General features: G+C 33.3%; 1 protein-coding gene across 1 annotated transcript in view; it reads left to right on the top strand.

Moving 5' to 3' along the window:
• Positions 1–16,914, top strand: part of LOC128174406 (uncharacterized) — a 41,330-nt gene extending 24,416 nt beyond the window's left edge. The window contains exons 15-27 of the mRNA XM_052839969.1: positions 5,530–5,646; positions 6,019–6,113; positions 6,351–6,480; positions 7,362–7,537; positions 7,944–8,025; positions 8,306–8,434; positions 8,652–8,762; positions 10,289–10,522; positions 10,936–11,037; positions 11,176–11,298; positions 11,440–11,556; positions 11,751–11,990; positions 16,583–16,914. Of these exons, the coding sequence (XP_052695929.1) occupies positions 5,530–5,646; positions 6,019–6,113; positions 6,351–6,480; positions 7,362–7,537; positions 7,944–8,025; positions 8,306–8,434; positions 8,652–8,762; positions 10,289–10,522; positions 10,936–11,037; positions 11,176–11,298; positions 11,440–11,556; positions 11,751–11,990; positions 16,583–16,830 (1,904 nt within the window). The 3' untranslated portion in view covers positions 16,831–16,914. The remainder of the gene's footprint in view (positions 1–5,529; positions 5,647–6,018; positions 6,114–6,350; positions 6,481–7,361; positions 7,538–7,943; positions 8,026–8,305; positions 8,435–8,651; positions 8,763–10,288; positions 10,523–10,935; positions 11,038–11,175; positions 11,299–11,439; positions 11,557–11,750; positions 11,991–16,582) is intronic.
• The last annotated feature ends 1,189 nt before the right edge of the window (positions 16,915–18,103 follow it).

Here is an 18,103-nt window from a genome sequence, read left to right as displayed (position 1 = left end):
ACGCTTTAAGATACAGACTTGGAATTTTCTGTGTTGAAGCATTGATCGTTTTTATTTGGACATAAGGGTGGATTTTAGTTTCCGTCACTTCCGGTCCAAACCGGAAGTGTTTTAAAATTTTCGATTTTTCGAATTTTTCGTTTCAATTTCAAATGTTTACGAAGTTTGTAGAGTTGGTCATGCTGAATACGAAACTGAAATCCGTTTGAAAATCGGACGATGCATTACAGAGATATCGGAGTTTAAAAATTGATTTTTCCGGAAACTTTGATTCCGCGTCCTTGGTTTAAGAAATAGCGTAATGTTCAAAGTAAAGTTAACTCGTACCAAAAATAATTGGTAAGTCGTACTTGAACACATTCGGATTTTTTTGTTATGTCGTTCTTAAAATCGAAAAGGTTTTTGTTAAGTCGTACCTAAAATCATTCGTATTTTGTTAAGTCGTACCAGGAATATTCGATTTTTTCATCTTTTTATTTTAGTTACTCTTGTTAATGGTTTAAGAGCTCTGCTTCTTACAGGAACTTCCAGCTTTACTTCCGACATTAACGGAAGACCCACTCGTTGCTTTGCAACGAGCTTTGCTCTAGTTATTATTATTCTTTTTATTTTTTTTTCTGACTCCTTTTTGGCTTTATAACTCAAAAGGTTTACAACCAATTTTGATGAAATTTTCAGAGGTTGTGTGCAACTATAAAACCTCTTAGTTTGTGAAGTTTCTTTGAAAACGTCACTTCCGTTTTTACGTTACGTCATTTTTAAAATTTTCAAAAAGTCATTTTGTCCGCGGCGTTTCTCAAAAACGCTTTAAGATAGAGGCTTGAAATTTTCAATGGTTATGATTTAATCGATTTACCTCTGTAATAAGGCTGGAAATGAAAATCTGTCACTTCCGGTCGAAACCGGAAGGGAATCAAATTTTTCGAAAAAATGAATTTTCTGATCAAATCAAAAATGAATATGTGTTTTATAGAGCTTATTAAACTGAATCTAACACTGAAAGCCGTTTTAAAATCGGACGATGCATTACAGAGATATACGAGTTCAAAAAATGATTTTTCCGGAAATTTTGATTCCGCGTTTTTGGTTAAGAAATTAGTATCAAGTTCTTGGTTAAATTAACTTGTACCTAAAAATTAATTGTTAAGTCGTACTGTAACACATTCGGATTTTTTTGTTAAGTCGTTCTTAAAATCGGAAAGGTTTTTGTTAAGTCGTACGTAAAATTATTCGGTTTTTGTTAAGTCGTACCAGGAATAATTCGATTTTTTCATCTTTTTATTTAAGGTACTCTTGTTATTGGTTGAAGAGCTCTGCTTCTTACAGGAACTTCCAGCTTTACTTCCGACATTGACGGAAGACCCACTCGTTGCTTTGCAACGAGCTTTGCTCTAGTTATTATACTTTTTTTTTTTTTTTCTGACTCCTTCTCGGCTTTATAACTCAAAAAGTTTCCAACCGATTTTAATGAAATTTTCAGAGATAATGTGTAATTATTATCCCTCAAAGATGTTAAAGTTTTCTTTACAACGTCACTTCCGTTTTGACGTAACGTCATTTTTAAAATTTTCAAAAAGTCATTTTGTCCGCGGCGTTTCTCAAAAATGCTTTAAGATAGAGGCTTGAAATTTTAAATGGCTATGATTTGGTCGATTATCCTCTGTAATAAGGCTCGATATAAAAATCTGTCACTTCCGGTCGAAACCGGAAGTAAAACAAATTTTTCGAAAAAATGAATTTTCTGATCAAATCAAAAATGAATATGTGTTTTGTAGAGCTTATTAAGCTGAGTCTAACACTGAAAGCCGTTTTAAAATCAGACGATGCATTACAGAGATATCGGGGTTTAAAAATTGATTTTTCCGGAAATTTTGATTCCGCGTCCTTGGTTTAAAAAATAGCGTAATAATCAAAGTAAAATTAATTCGTACGAAAAACAATTGTTAAGTCGTAGTGTAACACATTCGGATTTTTTTTAAGTCGTTCTTGAAATTGGAAAGATTTTTGTTAAGTCGTACTTGAAATAATTCGGATTTTGTTAAGTCGTACCAGGAATAATTCGATTTTTTTCATCTTTTTATTTTAGTTACTCTTGTTGTTGGTTTAAGAGCTCTGCTTCTTACAGGAACTTCCACCTTTACTTTCGACATTAACGGAAGACCCACTCGTTGCTTTGCAACGAGCTTTGCTCTAGTTTTTATTCTTATTGAATGTTACGATCACAAGATAATGATATATTCTTTAACATGCATGTAGCACCATTTTTTAAAAAGTGTGTGGGGGGGGGGGGGGGCAACATCATTTAAAGATCATGACGAGCAAAAAATAATCCTAATCTGTGCGGGAGATTACGTAGTACGTAGTAAACCTGTAACTTCAATTAATTTTTGAAATGTGATTTCTGCAAGAAAAGGGGGCAACCCAGAGTAGGGACCTACCTTAACTGACAAGATCGGAAATAAATGGCTTACGTCAAGTTCACCTGTTACTGTAAAAACATTTGAAATGAGCGGGAACAAATTGACGCGGAGGTCTGAGAAAACATTGGCCACCAAAAAGTGGTCCGATATTTGATTTACATTTAGATAGGGTAACTGCGTTTCTGCGGGATAGTTTTTTTTTTTATATATAGAATTAATATTATGCTTATTTGTATAAAATAAAAGTAAATTTCCATGTAGAAATATGTTGTATGCCTTTAAGAAATATTACATATTTTTTGTTTTACTCGTAAATGTAAAGTGGGTCATAGACTGTCGTGTTAGGTGCATTTTTACGAGACTATAATCTTTTCGGAAAAGTTTTTCATTGTTTCGGGATCGGTTTACAATAAATTCTAAAGTCCTGAAATACTGAAGACCTGAATTACATGAAATTTTATATAAATGATATATTTAAATTTCTTTGTTCTTCTTCAAATGAAATGACTATATGTGTGTTTCTAATATTTCTATATGAAATGTGGTAGAAAAATATCATAAAATGACGTCCATATCAATAATTTACGCAAGATGAAAGACCTAAAAAATTAAATTGACATGATTAATTTTTAATCCTTTTGAGAACCTCATGAAAATAAATAAGCATGATTATCTTCATTAACTGAAGTGAAAATAAGAATTAATATTCAATTTCGGAAAAAAAGGATCCGGCTTATTTTTCTACCTTTAAAATTTTGCAGTTTCTACCGGATGAGCATATAATCTCTACCGGATGAGCATATAATCTCACACGATTCAATGCAATGCAACAAAAAATAAAAATGGTTTTAAATACATAATCCCCAAGAGAATAATGATGAGTTGAACTTTGTCATAGAATAATGTACAAATCAATGTGTTCTCCATTACTTCATACTATGGCAATGGTCATCCAATAACCGTTAGAAATACTTACAGTAACGAACTCGATTCCTAAAAAAAATAGTGAAATATTACACTTTAAAACCTGTTGCTGAAAAATATATCAAAATTTACAATAAAGATTAATAGTACAATCAACTCATTATTTTCTTCTTTGTGGTGCGTTTTTATGTAAACAACTAATGATGATTCATACATAAATTATATTTTTGCAGCCAACTTGACGCTTGCGTCACTATATTTTTTTTTCGTTCTATAAGAAACATATATTCAATCCACCTCAGCATTTCTAACTTGCAATGTAACTTAATAGAAAAACATTTTATTTAATCAATAATTTAGAAAGATCCCTATCCGAGTCTGAAATCAAGTGGGGGGCAATGTTGAAAAGGGCTTTATTCAATGGGGAGAATGATTAATTGAAATTCCAATTTAATAAATTAATATTATACCCCGATGAAAATTTTTGTTATGTCTTTTTATACGGATAAGCGCGTTCATTGTTTATCTAGCTATACACTTAAGCTATACACTTACCAAAAAAATATCACTTATATCAACATGTTGAAGATTTCTGAGGCACGTAAATATCGTAGGAAAGTTTACAAACAAAACTGTGTTGGAACTGGCGGTTGTGATTCTGTACGGGTATTTATCGTGCTTTTACCTTTCTGAGAGAGAGAGAGAGAGAGAGAGAGAGAGAGAGAGAGAGAGAGAGAGATATTTCATAGTGTTTCATAGTGTACAAGAAATCTGTATATAAGCAGCATATGTCAATAAACGCATTTATACATTCAAGCACGTATCTATATATGTGAATAAATACAAATCAGTCCTCCTTTTAAAGCCATGTAGAATACTTAAAAAGTGGGTGCATTTGCATTGGTAAATGTGTGTGCATACAGTCATTGAGATTGCGGCATTTCCTTGATGCCAGCAAAGAAACCCAGCCAACTCTACTGCGTTCGTACTGTAGGTGAACTTCAGCGGCACATCTTTGATGCCGGCGATGCAATAAGCGTTTGAATTTAGGGAACTGCGGACAGAAACAAGCTATCTATTTGTACTTAAAGAAAGCGGCTACTATCTTCATTTATAATAAGAATAAAACCGAAAACATCAAAATACATCATTTTAAAGATAAGATGGTTAAACTAAACACAATTAAGGAAGAAAAAAATATTGGGCACTCGGGGACTAAACCTGGGTCGCCTGGGCACAAGTCCAACACTCTAACTACTGCACTACTCAGACTCTCGCATCAGGACTTTGGAGCCCAAAATCTCAAGAATGCGTGGATCGATTTGAAGACAAATTTCATATTCTGAAGTTATTTGAGCGTCTATATCGAATAGTAACATAAAATAATTTCAAAAAAAATAAATGAAAAATTAAGGTTTTCCATATCCTTCCAGTTGCAACCGGAAGTAACGGGACACGTTCTGATATGCGAGAGATACTGCGGCTAAGGACTCTCTACCACCATTGAAAATTTGAAAGTTTTATCTAAGGTTTTTTGAGAAAAACCGTGAACAAGCAAAAACATAAAATCTTATATATCTCGGGACCCGAAGTGGCGACCAAAAAATTGATCGATACATTTCTTACTAATTTTGTGCTCAGTAAGATCTGAAAGTTTCAGCAAAATCGACTAAAGTGTTTTAGAGAAAACGTCAAAGAAAGAAAAATAATAATAATAGGGGAGAAGAAACAAAGCAATAACAATAAGGTCTTTTGTCGGAAACAAAAGACCTTAATAATAATAAGAAGAAGAAACAGTACGAAAACAATAAGGTATTCCGTTTCCAACGGAAGACCTTAATAAGAAACAGTACGAAAACAATAAGGACTTCCGTTTCCAACGGAAGACCTTAATAAGAAACAGTACAAACACAATAAGGTCTTCCGTTTCCATCGGAAGACCTTATTAGTAATATTGAAAAAAAGGAGAAAAAGAAACGTTGGAAACGAAACACCTTTATTACAACATTCAACAGAAGGTAGAATAAGGGGAAAAACCTCATATATAATATTTGACACTCATTTTGTGTATGTTTTTTGTCAACATATTTGGCAAATCTAAATGAAACAAAGAAAACATTGTTTTGGTGTTTGTTCAGCAACATTTCCAATGTGTATCTTGTGTAACATGCTTTCCTGTTCTCAGTGTGCAGAGACAATCAGTGCATGTTTGGAGTGTGTGTAGCTGACGAGCTGAAGGAGTGTAATTACAAATGTGTTTGTCAACCCGGATACCAGGGAGAAATGTGTGATAAAGTCGTAGGTCAGAATATAAAACAAATCATCTCTCTCTCTCTCTCTCTCTCTCTCTCTCTCTCTCTCTCTTTCTCTCTCTCTCTCATTGAAGTGCATTTAGCTGATTTTTTCTTTGCAGTAAATAAAGTTATTTGCAAAAGTGTAAAGGCGCGCGAATATACAATGCATTGTAACTAACTTGTTAATTCTATTTTCAAAGTGATTCTATTAAGTCACCTCAAAATTGCCATGCAGCGTCACGCATGGAATGATATCCTAATCAAAATATAGTAATGAATAAATTCGTTTCATTGCAACAATATTCAAGTTTCAAACAAAATTTTTATGACATTGAATGGCTTAACGTTAGCATATTATTAAGTGAAATTTCGTTTTATAGATGATGCAAAACTAAACTGCAATTTTGAACGGTTTGAGAAATGCTTCTTCGATAACATTCAGGAAGGAGATGATTTTGAATGGGGACCAGGATTTGTAAGTACATGTAGCTTATGATTAATTCATAATGAAGTTATTAAAAGGATAAAAAAAATATCATGGTTTTTCTTTTATTTCTGATTTTGTCAATGCATTTTGCTAATAATTTATGGCCTTTTCAACAACCAAAAACCGTTTGCTTAGGTTCGTATATAAGTGCAATTTTTAAATTTTTTTTTTTTTTTTTTTTTTTTTTTTTTTTTTTTTTTTTTACACTTTATCGTTTATGATCAGAAACATTCCGTGTCGTTGGGAACGGGACCGGAAGGGGCACACAGGGGTTCACAGTTCCTGTTCACTGAAATGTCCTTCCCCAGATTTCCAGGAGACAAGGCCATTTTGCGAACAATTGTCCCTTTACCAGGTTGGTGTTTAGTTTTGCCAAACTGTTTTTACATCTCTTGATTATTTTGATACCGGAATATGTAAATTACTTTTTTTCATTTTGGAAAATAAGGGAAAATATGTATTCTAAATCTGATTTGAAAAAAAAAAATTAATAGAAGTAGACCTGGTCAATGAATTTTGTAATGTATTAAATCGCTTTTTACACGGCATGCATTGTTTCATTTTGTTTTTATCTGAAGTGCTGTTTAGTTTGATGAAAATATGTTATATAAATGTTCAGTATGTGAAAATGAAATTTACTTCAATACTTACACTGTAATAATGAATATCTATGTTTTCCAAATATTAGTACCCAAATTTTAAAGTACGGTTTGTAAGCTCGAGGCTTGGTGCTAAAAAACATTACATTTAGAATATATTTGTTTGTTCTTTAGTAAAAAAAAGAAATACTGTAGTTTTAAAATTTAAAGATTTTCCATACTTTTGTGTAGCAGAGTCGGATATATATAATTCCTACTTAACTGAAATCAGAGGTAAACAATGATCGTTTAAGCTCATGTTTCAGACATTTTCAAGAAAGTTTTCAAGCAAACTTACTTTTCTTATTTAGAGACAGATAACCGTATTAAAAAAAGTCGATTGCTATAAACCCAAACTTTTTTTAACCGAAACATGCGACTAAATTAAAAAAAAATCATTTTCTATAAACCTGAACTCTCAGTATAGCAGATAACTGGTCTCAGCCGAAAACTGGAACAGTACCAGTATATATAATATGAATGTGTACTTTTCAAAGGTTAGATATATCTGTTATTGAATATGTGGTTGGTATTTAATCATTATTGGAAACGTCTTTCCCTGTTTTACAAAAATAACCCATGTAACTATTTATTCCAGAGAAGGCCGGCTGCCTGTCTTTTGCATACAATATGTTTGGTCGTAACGTCAACAAGTTATCTCTGTTTTTGGAGGATTCCGCCTCAAATAAAACTGAACTGTGGTCAAAAACAGGAAACCAAGGTTCTGATTGGTTGAGAGCAGATATCAGTGTCCCTGCTACAAATGGGCTAAATGTAAGTATGATGCCCGTTGCTACTCTTTATCCATTGATTTTTTTTTCTTACTTGAACCTAGATAACATTGACCAATAGTAGAATAAAATTTCATTTGTAATTTTTTGCCATTTCTGTAAGAAACACAGTTGAACAGGTTATTTTATTTGACCTTTTTCCTTGATAGTTCTCTCTATAAACGGTTCATTTTAATAATACAATGTTTTTTTGTTTCCGTTTCCATCAAAGTATAAATATGTTTCCGGTTTTTTTTTTCTTTTGCACTCTAATGTAAGATATGTATTTGAAAGACGAACAAATTGTAAACAAATGTAAACGATAAGGAAAAGATAAAAGGAAGCAAACTCATTTTTTAAATCATTGGTATTGTATAAAAAGTGGTTTTTAATTTCACTTCTATTTGAAGCTGTCATTTGAAGCAATCAGGGGCGACTCGTGGGATAGCGACATAGCTTTGGATGACATATGTTGGAAAGTTGGAAATTGCGGTATATTTCAATTTAATCTACCAATCTACGGAAAAGAAACAATTGATTTCATTTTTACAACTTGAACACCAAGCCAAGTTTGCAAGATTTTTTCATAGGTGTTCACTAAAGGTTTCTTGCAAAATTTATATATCATTATTGCATTTGTAAATGTTCAGAAGAGATTTACAAGAAATGGAATTGTGTTGACTGAGGGCAAGATCAAATGAAGATAGATATAAGAGTGCGAAATGTTTATGCCTGAATTTGGTTTTAATTCCTCATGGTTTTTACTAAAAAGATGCTTTAACCCCCGCGGACTGTTTTGTGTTTGGAAAAGAAAAAGAATATAACGGAACACGAAGCTACACCAAGAAAGGGATCAAATGCCAGGCGTGGAACGCTAGTGAACCTCATCTAGTGACCTCAAGTAAGCGTGATCTTTTTTTTTTTCTTATTTTACATGGGATGCTTTCAGTTTTTCCCGGATGAATTTAATTTTTTTCATCAATAGACCATCATGATTATTCAAATGCTTGGTGCAGTTGTGCCATACCACGTTATTTGAATACAATGTTATACCTTATGCTTATCTTTTTAGTCTAACTTCTATAGAATAGCCAAAAAAAGAAAGCATTATTTTACAGAGTACGCCCACTTTGAGTCCAACTACTGTAGAATGGGGGATGCAGCGGATCCCTGGTGTTACACCACTGATGCCAACAAAACATGGGACTGGTGCGGCGTTCCTTACTGCTGTAAGTACAATTCTTGACTATCGCTTTATCAAATCAAAGTACTGGTAGTACTGAAAAGCGCTAACCAAGCTTCTGTATGTATATAACAGATATATGTATACATGTATAACAATTCAGCTTCTGTATATTTCCTCATTACTGCGTGGCAACCCGTACAATGATGTATGTAAGCCCCCTACATTAAATTCACAATACCCCATACATTAGATTCACACTGGTCCGTGCAGTTATGTGCATAAACCCCTGAAACTGGTTCCCTAACCAGTTAAATGATGTATACTTCTGCTCATAGGGGGCGGTTATTCTATGCACCGGAAGTAATAGTCTAACGACAATAAAGCGCTGAGCTATGCTTAGCGCTTTAAAAATGCATGGTGATGTGTTCGGTCTAATTTACAGCTATGTATTAATTGTTCTCATAAAATCTTTCATTCTTCAAGGTCGATACTTATTAGATTTTTATTTTTTTTTTGTGGGGGGGGGGGGGGGGGGTTGTGTGTTGATATTTGTAAACAATCATATTGGAGATCAACATGATTTATGCCACTGTAAATTGGACAAAGTCTAAAACATTTTGAATTTTCATAAGACATAAACATTTCTATGCATCATTATTTCGTCTTTGTTTCTCTCTCTCCATAATACATGTAACCATATCTCTCTCTCTCTCTCTCTCTCTCTCTCTCTCTCTCTCTCTCTCTCTCTCTCTCTCTCTCTCTCTCTACCCCTGCTCAGAAAGAGAAAGGGTTATACCGTTCTACCCTTGTGTTTCTGTCTGCCTGTCGAATTTTTCTCAGCAGTTATTCATTGCAGATGCTTTAAATATTAATTCACTATTTGTTCAGGCATGCCATATCGTCGGGTATATTTCAATACCAATTAGATGTCAACTTTCTGTTAAATAACAATTTTGTTTATTTTTAGCTTAAATTTTTAAACAAATTTTCGTCAAAGATTTCTCAGCAACTATATGCATGTATATTGCAGATGCTTGAAATTTAAACATACTATTTGTTTAGGCCCTCCATATCATGGGATATATTTCTGTAGTAATCACATACCAACTTCCTGTTAAATGTCGACTTTGCTTATTTTGAATATTCACATCAGAGCGGAGTTATTATAGTTGTGAGAATTGGTTAACAGATAAGATGTTATTTATTTTTCTTTATATTTTTTTTTTTACATTATGGTCATAAATGCATGTGTATTTACATAACTGTAAAATTGTTTCCTTAAATGCGTATTTTGCATATATAAGTTTCGTGTTTATAAAATAATAACAAAAACAAAAAAACTACCGTGGTTTCATTAATATTCAAGGGTATCAATTTTCGTGGATAAAGTGAAATCACAATTTCAAGAGTACGTTAATTCGTGGCCAATGACCCTATCAATAGAAAATGTTAATAGAAATTGCACTTCAATGAACATTTAATTTCGTGGATCAACTTAATAACGAAATCCACGAAAATTGGTATTCAACGAATATTGATGAAACCACAGTATGTCATTGTGTTGTGCAGACGCCTCGGAATGTTCCTACGCCTCTGACGGCAGTGATTATGTCGGGACAGTGAGTCACACAGTGAACGGCCTGCCCTGTCAGATGTGGGATTCGAACAGCCCGCATAAACACAAATACAACATGCTGACCCATGACCAGAACTACTGCCGGAATCCCGACTCCAGCGTGGCCCCCTGGTGTATGACCATGGACCCCGCCGTACGCTTGGGATACTGCGACGTACCCAGATGTGGTACCAAAAATATATTTTTTGAAAAGAAGTGCAAATATTATCTAACGCGGCCGAGTATAGTTCGAATATGACTTTGTATATCTTTTTATTCCCTAGCATCTATAGGTGCAAAGTTATAACTTTATTTTTTTGTATTTTGGTTTTCTTTTTTTTTCAAAATTGCCATTATATGTAACTTGTTTTAAAGCTGCAAAAGTGATTTAATGACTTTCATAAAGGAATGTGCTGAAGTTGCGCGTCATCGTTTACCGGTATTGTAAGATTGTGCTTTAAGCCGAAGAAAAAACGATGATTTGCTCACGTACTTGAGGCGACGATGGTTGTAATTAAGTCATTATTATTTAGAAGAAAAAAAAAACGAAGAAAAGGAATGTTATGCAGAGATTATGGAAGACTTATGTTTCATTTTACAGAGAGAGTCGAACAAGAGTGTATCCTGACAGCAACAGGGATAGATTATGCTGGAAAAACCAACGTCACAGCTTCGGGAAAAAATTGTTTGCCTTGGAAAAATAGTTAGTTACCGAAAATAAAAATCAATTAAATGTTCTTTAGCCTACACGGTAATTATTGAATAAATATTGTTTATATGAAAAATAAGGTTTGAAATTATCCTAACTTTTACATGTATTTAAAGATTTGGGTTTTTTTAGTTTCAGAAAAGATGGCGCATGAAGGGAACTACTGCAGAAATCCCGATTCATCCGAAAGTCCGTGGTGCTATGTAAAAGGAAACACGAAACATGTAAAAGAAAAATGCAACATTCCGTCTTGTGGTAAATTATTTTTTGTCATAAAGATTTTCACGGACAAATTAAAAGTGTCACTGGAATTCCATTGGAAAATTAGGAACGAAAATTTGAAGAAATGTATGTTTAGGAACAAAATAATTTTAATTTTTTGATTTTTTTGTTCAGCCGAATCTCCTTGTTTTCAAAACCCTTGCAAGAACCATGGCAAATGTACAGTAAACGACACTTCTTTTACCTGCACCTGTCTAAATGGATTTAAGGGCGATAATTGTGAAATACTTGGTACGTTATAAATCGGTAATGTATTAAGCATACTTTATATATTGTTTGAAAGACTGTCAAAAATGATTAAAAACAAAACATTCTGAAAGATTTTGATAACCTAAATCAAATTAATGGTGTACCACACTCGGTTTTCTGATTTATCAACTATATACTAGTAAATATTATAAAACTAAATTGCCGCTATTGTATAGAATCAATTGAAGAAGCAGACTGCAAAAGAACTACCACGGGTTGGGAATACAGTGGACAGATTGGAATCACGAAGTCCGGAAGAACCTGTCAGGCCTGGGGCTCACAGACCCCGCACGGACACACGTACGGGACAAACCTACCGGGGAACTACTGCAGGGATCCAAGTGAATCCGGGTATCTCTGGTGCTATACAACGGATCCATACAAGGAGTGGGAGGAATGCAATATTCCAAATTGTGGTATGTTTAAAATATTGGGAAATCAATTGTCTGTTGTGATTAGTATATATATATAGAGAGAGAGAGAGAAAGAGAGAGAGAGAGAGAGAAAGAGAGAGAGAGAGAGAGAGAGGAGAGAGAGAGAGAGAGAGAGAAAGAAAGAGAGAGAGAGAGAGAGAGAGAGAGAGAGAGAGAGTAAAACTCTGCTAAAGCGAAGTCCCCCAGGACCAATGGATTTACTTCGTTATATCCGTAAGTCGTTATATTTGTATAACGAATTCGTAATAATAACTATAAAGAATTCACTATACACATGTTTTCTTTCACCAGACTATAATTTTTGCTAATTGAGGCTTTAAATAAAAATACATTACTTTGATACTTAATAATTGGATTCTGAATAGAAAAACTTATATAAAAATAAATTCACAATATTATGTTAAATGTAAGTGTATACGTTTTTCATTTAAAAAAAAATCGTTATAAAAGTGTTAAATTTCGTTATTATTCACCTATACCGGACTCAAAATCAGTTCGATATATCCGTTAATTCGTTATATCCGAATTTGCTATGACCGTAAACATTTGCAAAGATTTGATAAGAATTTTACCGGGGACTTAAAAAATATCTACGTTAATCCGAGAATTCGCTATATCTGTGTTCGAACTTAACGAGTTTTACTATATATATATATATATATATATATATATATATATATATATATATATATATATATATATATATATATATATATATGTGTGGGTGTGGGTGTGGGTGTGGGTGTGTGTGTGGGTGTGTGGGTGTGTGTAATCTACTTTAGTAAATAAACAATATACTTCTTTGTATTTATTTAAAGTAAGATTTTTTTTCTTCTAAATATTTTAAATGATTAAAGAATGGTTGTTTTTAATTGATCCAAATGTTAAATCTACGAAAGCCGAGAAGGATCATTCGAGATTCGAGATTCGAAATACGAGATTCGAAATACGAGATTCGAGATTCGAAATTCGAGATTCAATATCTAAATTAACCAATCAAATCATGGATCTGAAACCTGTATCCTAGCAACATCAAACTGTTCTAAATAAAGATCATTTGTACATGCTCTTTCCTACAAACAAATGTCTTAATAGCTCTTATATAGTGGTTATAAAATGGTTAAATTAACATTGATGAATTAACCCCACACAGTATAAACAATTAAATTAGAAATAACACTGTTGGCTTTTGCGAATCTAAGTGGTTTTGTTTGCCCTGTACATGTATCCCCCCCCCCCGAACAATTTTAACCCGAAGTGTATTCGCCCCAACTGTGTAAAAATCGGCTCGCGAAGAAAGATCTGTTTAATCTAAATGTTTTAGCTATGAAACGAAACTCAATGAAATAATCGACATGTCAAAATATAGGTTATGATAAAGTTTTAAACCATAGAAGATATAATGATTTACAACCTCAAAGACAAAATCCCAGATAAGAATAGTGTATTGTAGGGTATGGCAATGCCATTGTCGATATGAGAGAGAGAGAGAGAGAGAGAGAGAGAGAGAGAGAGAGAGAGAGAGAGAGAGAGAGAGAGACAGACAGACAGACAGACAGACAGACAGACAGACAGAGAGTTTTGTAGTGTCAAATTCAGTTTGATTAAGAATTTGAAATTGATTTGATTTGTTACAAGCATATATAGACAATAATTAAGCCTCTAAAACGAGAAAAGAGAGGAGGTAGCTAGGGTAGGGCAGACCAACTAGCAAGCTTTAATTTTAACGGTGTTAGCACACCTGTGATTTACATCGACTCTCTCTCTCTCTCTTTCTCTCTCTTTCTCTCTCTCTCTCTCTCTCTCTCTCTCTCTCTCTCTCTCTCTCTCTCTCTCTCTCTCTCTCTCTCTCTCTCTCTCTCTCTCTCTCTCTCTCTCTCTCTCTCTCATCACCTAGCATTTCCTTTTCCGTGAGGGGGTTTGGGGTATTTGTGATGTCTTACATTATCTAGCGAAAATGATAAAAAAAAAAAACATGAATGGTTCTTTAAATTGTGTGCGGATGTTGTACGCGAATAATCTGTTTTCAGTATATACATTTCAAGAAGGGGGGGGGGGGGGCTATATAGTCCTAATTAAATTGTCAGTTATTCTGTCCCCACTTTGTTTTCTCTTCGTTTTTCAGGGTTTTTTTTAATTTGGCTCGGCAAATTAATATAAAACTTTCTGTGTAGCTCCATAACGATACACTGTAAATAAATTATGAGTAGTTTTACTTTTGATAAACAGGTACATATCCGTACTTGATTTTTAATTTGACTCTTATAATTGGATTTAATATTCCAATAATTATAGGGTAGGAAAGAGAAGACGGGACTTTTTTGCGCATATCCTACTGTACCATTCATTCAACACAGGTATTAGCACTCATCGAGTTCGACTTGCTTTCCTTTTCTTTCATCCACTGGATTTAAAGCTATTAATTTTTGAAAATATTTTGAATTTATGGCCTGATTATATTTAAATTAGAGCTGCGCTGGTGCATATATTTACCCAAATGGACAAAAATATAACTAAATGAATCTAAATATTTTGACAAAATTAGTTTTAAACGTACGACTCTTTTTCAATTCTAATCGGGTATGTCCTTTAGAAAAATCTTTATTTTAGCAAATAAAACGGCAATTGTTTCATTTTTTTAAGGGGAGGGAGGTGGTGCCGGTAAAGGACATGCATTGCTTATGGCAGTTGTGCTATACTCTCATTTGTTATAATAGGTAATACTACATATTGATATAAAATGAAAGTTTCCAATTACACTGTACATACATGTAGCTTCTATCACGCATTTTGACCCGTGCGATAGTTTAAAAACAATTTTCAAAGCATTTAATGTAATTCAACCGATCATTTTTGAAATTTAATTTTCTGGATCCCCGCCTGATACGTCCGCCTTCTTGTAAATTAGAATTACATGTACGTTGACCATATGTACACATTAACTTAATCGGTTATGTTATGGGACGATAACATTTTTTATCAATGTTTTTGCAGGATATGTAACAGATAACAGCCTATTTGTGGGTTTTTGCACTGATTATTTGAGATAATTTGCCGCCATCTTTTATGCATTCCACACACCACTCACAGTTTCTTTATTTGGTGTTCTGTGTGTATGGCGACAAATTGGTAAATTTGCACCACTCACCCCTTGTAGCTTCATCCTGATTACATTTTATTTGGCTAAGTGTAATGTAGTAGTATATTAAATACACACATTTTTGTTTGCAGTGCTTATTTACATCTTTAGAGATTTACTTACAAAAAAAGTAAACATGTGTATGATTTATATGTAATTATTGTCAATTTTGGTGCGATGGGGGGTAGTGGGGTAGGAAACTACAGAGAAACTTAACTTGGCTGTGAAACATATGCTTTTATTCTTTCTTGTTGATATATCAATGAATGACTTATAACAAAATATATGTACAACAATTAATTTTGAAATATTCATGCACAATCAAATAAAAGGTTTAACTGTTCTCTGCACAAGAAATCGGCAATGTGAACAAATTGGCACCCTATCATCCCTACCTTTAATTGTAGAGAGTATATAGGTATCCTTCTATATTGAAAACAATTCCAAAAGTAAGACTCATAATAAGTTGTTTACTGAGGAAAAGGAAAAAAAATTGTATTTATCAATAATTCCGTATGATGTGATAATATCTCAATGATTTGTTTATAATCATAGTACTAGTGTATCACTGTATGCATACATAAAAACGATAAGTAATGCTTATATTTATTAGTGAAACAGGACAGATTATTTATATTTAGATTATTTAGATACATGTACTAATCTTCATGCGGGGATCTAGAAAGGAGGGGGTCAGGGGATCTGGACCCCCTCCTTTGGAAAATTGGAGCTTATTAAATTTACATAGTAAATTTTTTTTAAAATTGGCCTAGGACCCCCTACAGAAAAAATTAGCTACGCTTATGAAGTTCTCTACCATAACCGCATTTTTACACAAAAGGGGTGAATAAACCCGGGTTTTAAACTATTACTGGTGGTGAAATACCTTAGGGTTCAAACGTATCAGGTGGAAATGCACCAAGGCAAACAAAATCACTTAGATCCGCGAAGCACACTGCATTATTACTAGTCTACTTAGATATTCTGTGTAAAAGTAAATACAAATAATTATTTAGTAAGGTAGGAAGAAGTGAACATAGCATTTATTTGTATATAAGAGCATGTACGTATGATTTTTATTTAGAACAGTTTGATGTCCTAGGATACATATTTTCAGATCCTTGATTTGATTGGTTAATTTAGATATTGAATCTCGAATTTCGAATCTCGAATCTCGTATTTCGAATCTCGTATTTCGAATCTCGAATCTCGAATGATCCTTCTCGGCTTTCGTATAAATCAGCTAAACTCAAGATATTTTTGCTGCAAATTCTTTTATGAATGTTAAAATTTTCAGTATTTAGGTCTTTACAATTATAAACAGAAGAAAAAAAAAATATGTAAATAGTTGACTACAGATCTGCAAAGTCACATATGTATAAGATTACATGTGTGGTGTTAATATTACTCATAAAAACGAATCATACCCATTTAGCTACACCACCATTGGAATGTATCCCTGACTCTGACCCACAAGGAAAGCTCTACTTTGGAACTTACAATGTGACGCAGTTTGGGTACCCGTGTCAGCGCTGGGACAGTCAGACCCCACACGAACACTCACAGAGTGCACTGAGTGACCAGGAAAATTACTGCAGAAACCCTGACAACAAAGCAATGCCCTGGTGCTACACAACGAATCCCAATCGGGCATGGTTGTTCTGTATCATCAAAGACTGCTAGGGAATCGTCCACTTTTGGAAACGGTATTTGTCTAATCTAGATGTAAAAAAACAATGCATAATCTATGTTTACTCTGGTAATCCTAAATAAATATTTGCAGCAAATATTCTCTTTTGCTTTTGTTTTTAATGTTATATGTAAACTATTATGTGTAAAGATATAGGATTTTATTCAACAAAAAAGAAACAAGAAAACATGACAATATTTATTATTAAGAAAAAGTATCATATCTCGACTATTAATTGTGATCTAAAGAAATTGTATGTCTTATTTTTTTTTGCGATTTTGCACAGATGAAATAATGCAGAGTCAGTGACTTCGGTGTGGTGTTTGCCAATCGAAATGCTTAGACTTAAAAAGTTGGTTGTTGATCATAATGAAATGATGATATTCTTATTATATTTAAGTAGCCCTTTTGTTTCAATGAAGATAAGATGGTGATTTTTTTTTTTGTAATTACAGTTTTTTTTTCATCTGAGAATTACATGTAGCAGTGTTGTCAGATATAAACATCTATATATTGTCTAAAAACTTTAAGAACTTTGACTAAAAAAGAATCACATTGATTCGTGTGAAATGTTTTATTTTTTATTGCCTCGTTTGATGCATTCTTCCAAAGTCCACGGAGTATTTGATCTGCTCCGCTCTAATTAACTCTTGATTGAATAGACAGAGATTGGCGGGGTTAAAGAAGTAGTTTTGTTTCTGCTCAATACGCAGTTTCTGATTGGTTTGAATAAAAAAAAAAAAAAATTAAAGTACAATCATTAGATGGCGCAACTGCTGACCTGAATGTGTTTTGCCTGTTCGGTCAAGGATTTATGTAGCGCACAGCGGATAAAAAAACCCCGATACTTGGAAAAATTGCGTAGAGCAACATTGATGATTAGATCCAACTAAGCTTTTAATGTAGAGTAATTGGCAGATATCATCAGGTAGAACAAGCATACCAAAATGCATGTCACGTTGTACGCGCTAACGACGAGATACAATGTGAGAGGTGCATCTAATTCACACTCGGTAAACAACAACAATTTATATTATAATTATAATAGGGAAAGACCATGTAGACTTTTACATCATTTTAAAAGGTTACATACTAGCGCATTGAAATACATTTTCAGCTTTTCAATATAGATTAAGTTGTACTTAAATGACTGCGCTTATTTTCTCTCTAATTTTATGAGGGTTGTTTTTAATTTTAGAATCATCCAACAATTTTCTATATAATGCATTGTTTTCAATTTTATTAATATCGATATCGAAAAAACAA

Source organism: Crassostrea angulata, chromosome 2 (genome assembly GCF_025612915.1).
Source record: "Crassostrea angulata isolate pt1a10 chromosome 2, ASM2561291v2, whole genome shotgun sequence".
NCBI lineage: Eukaryota > Metazoa > Mollusca > Bivalvia > Ostreida > Ostreidae > Magallana > Magallana angulata.
This window is presented reverse-complemented; position numbering and strand designations above follow the sequence as displayed.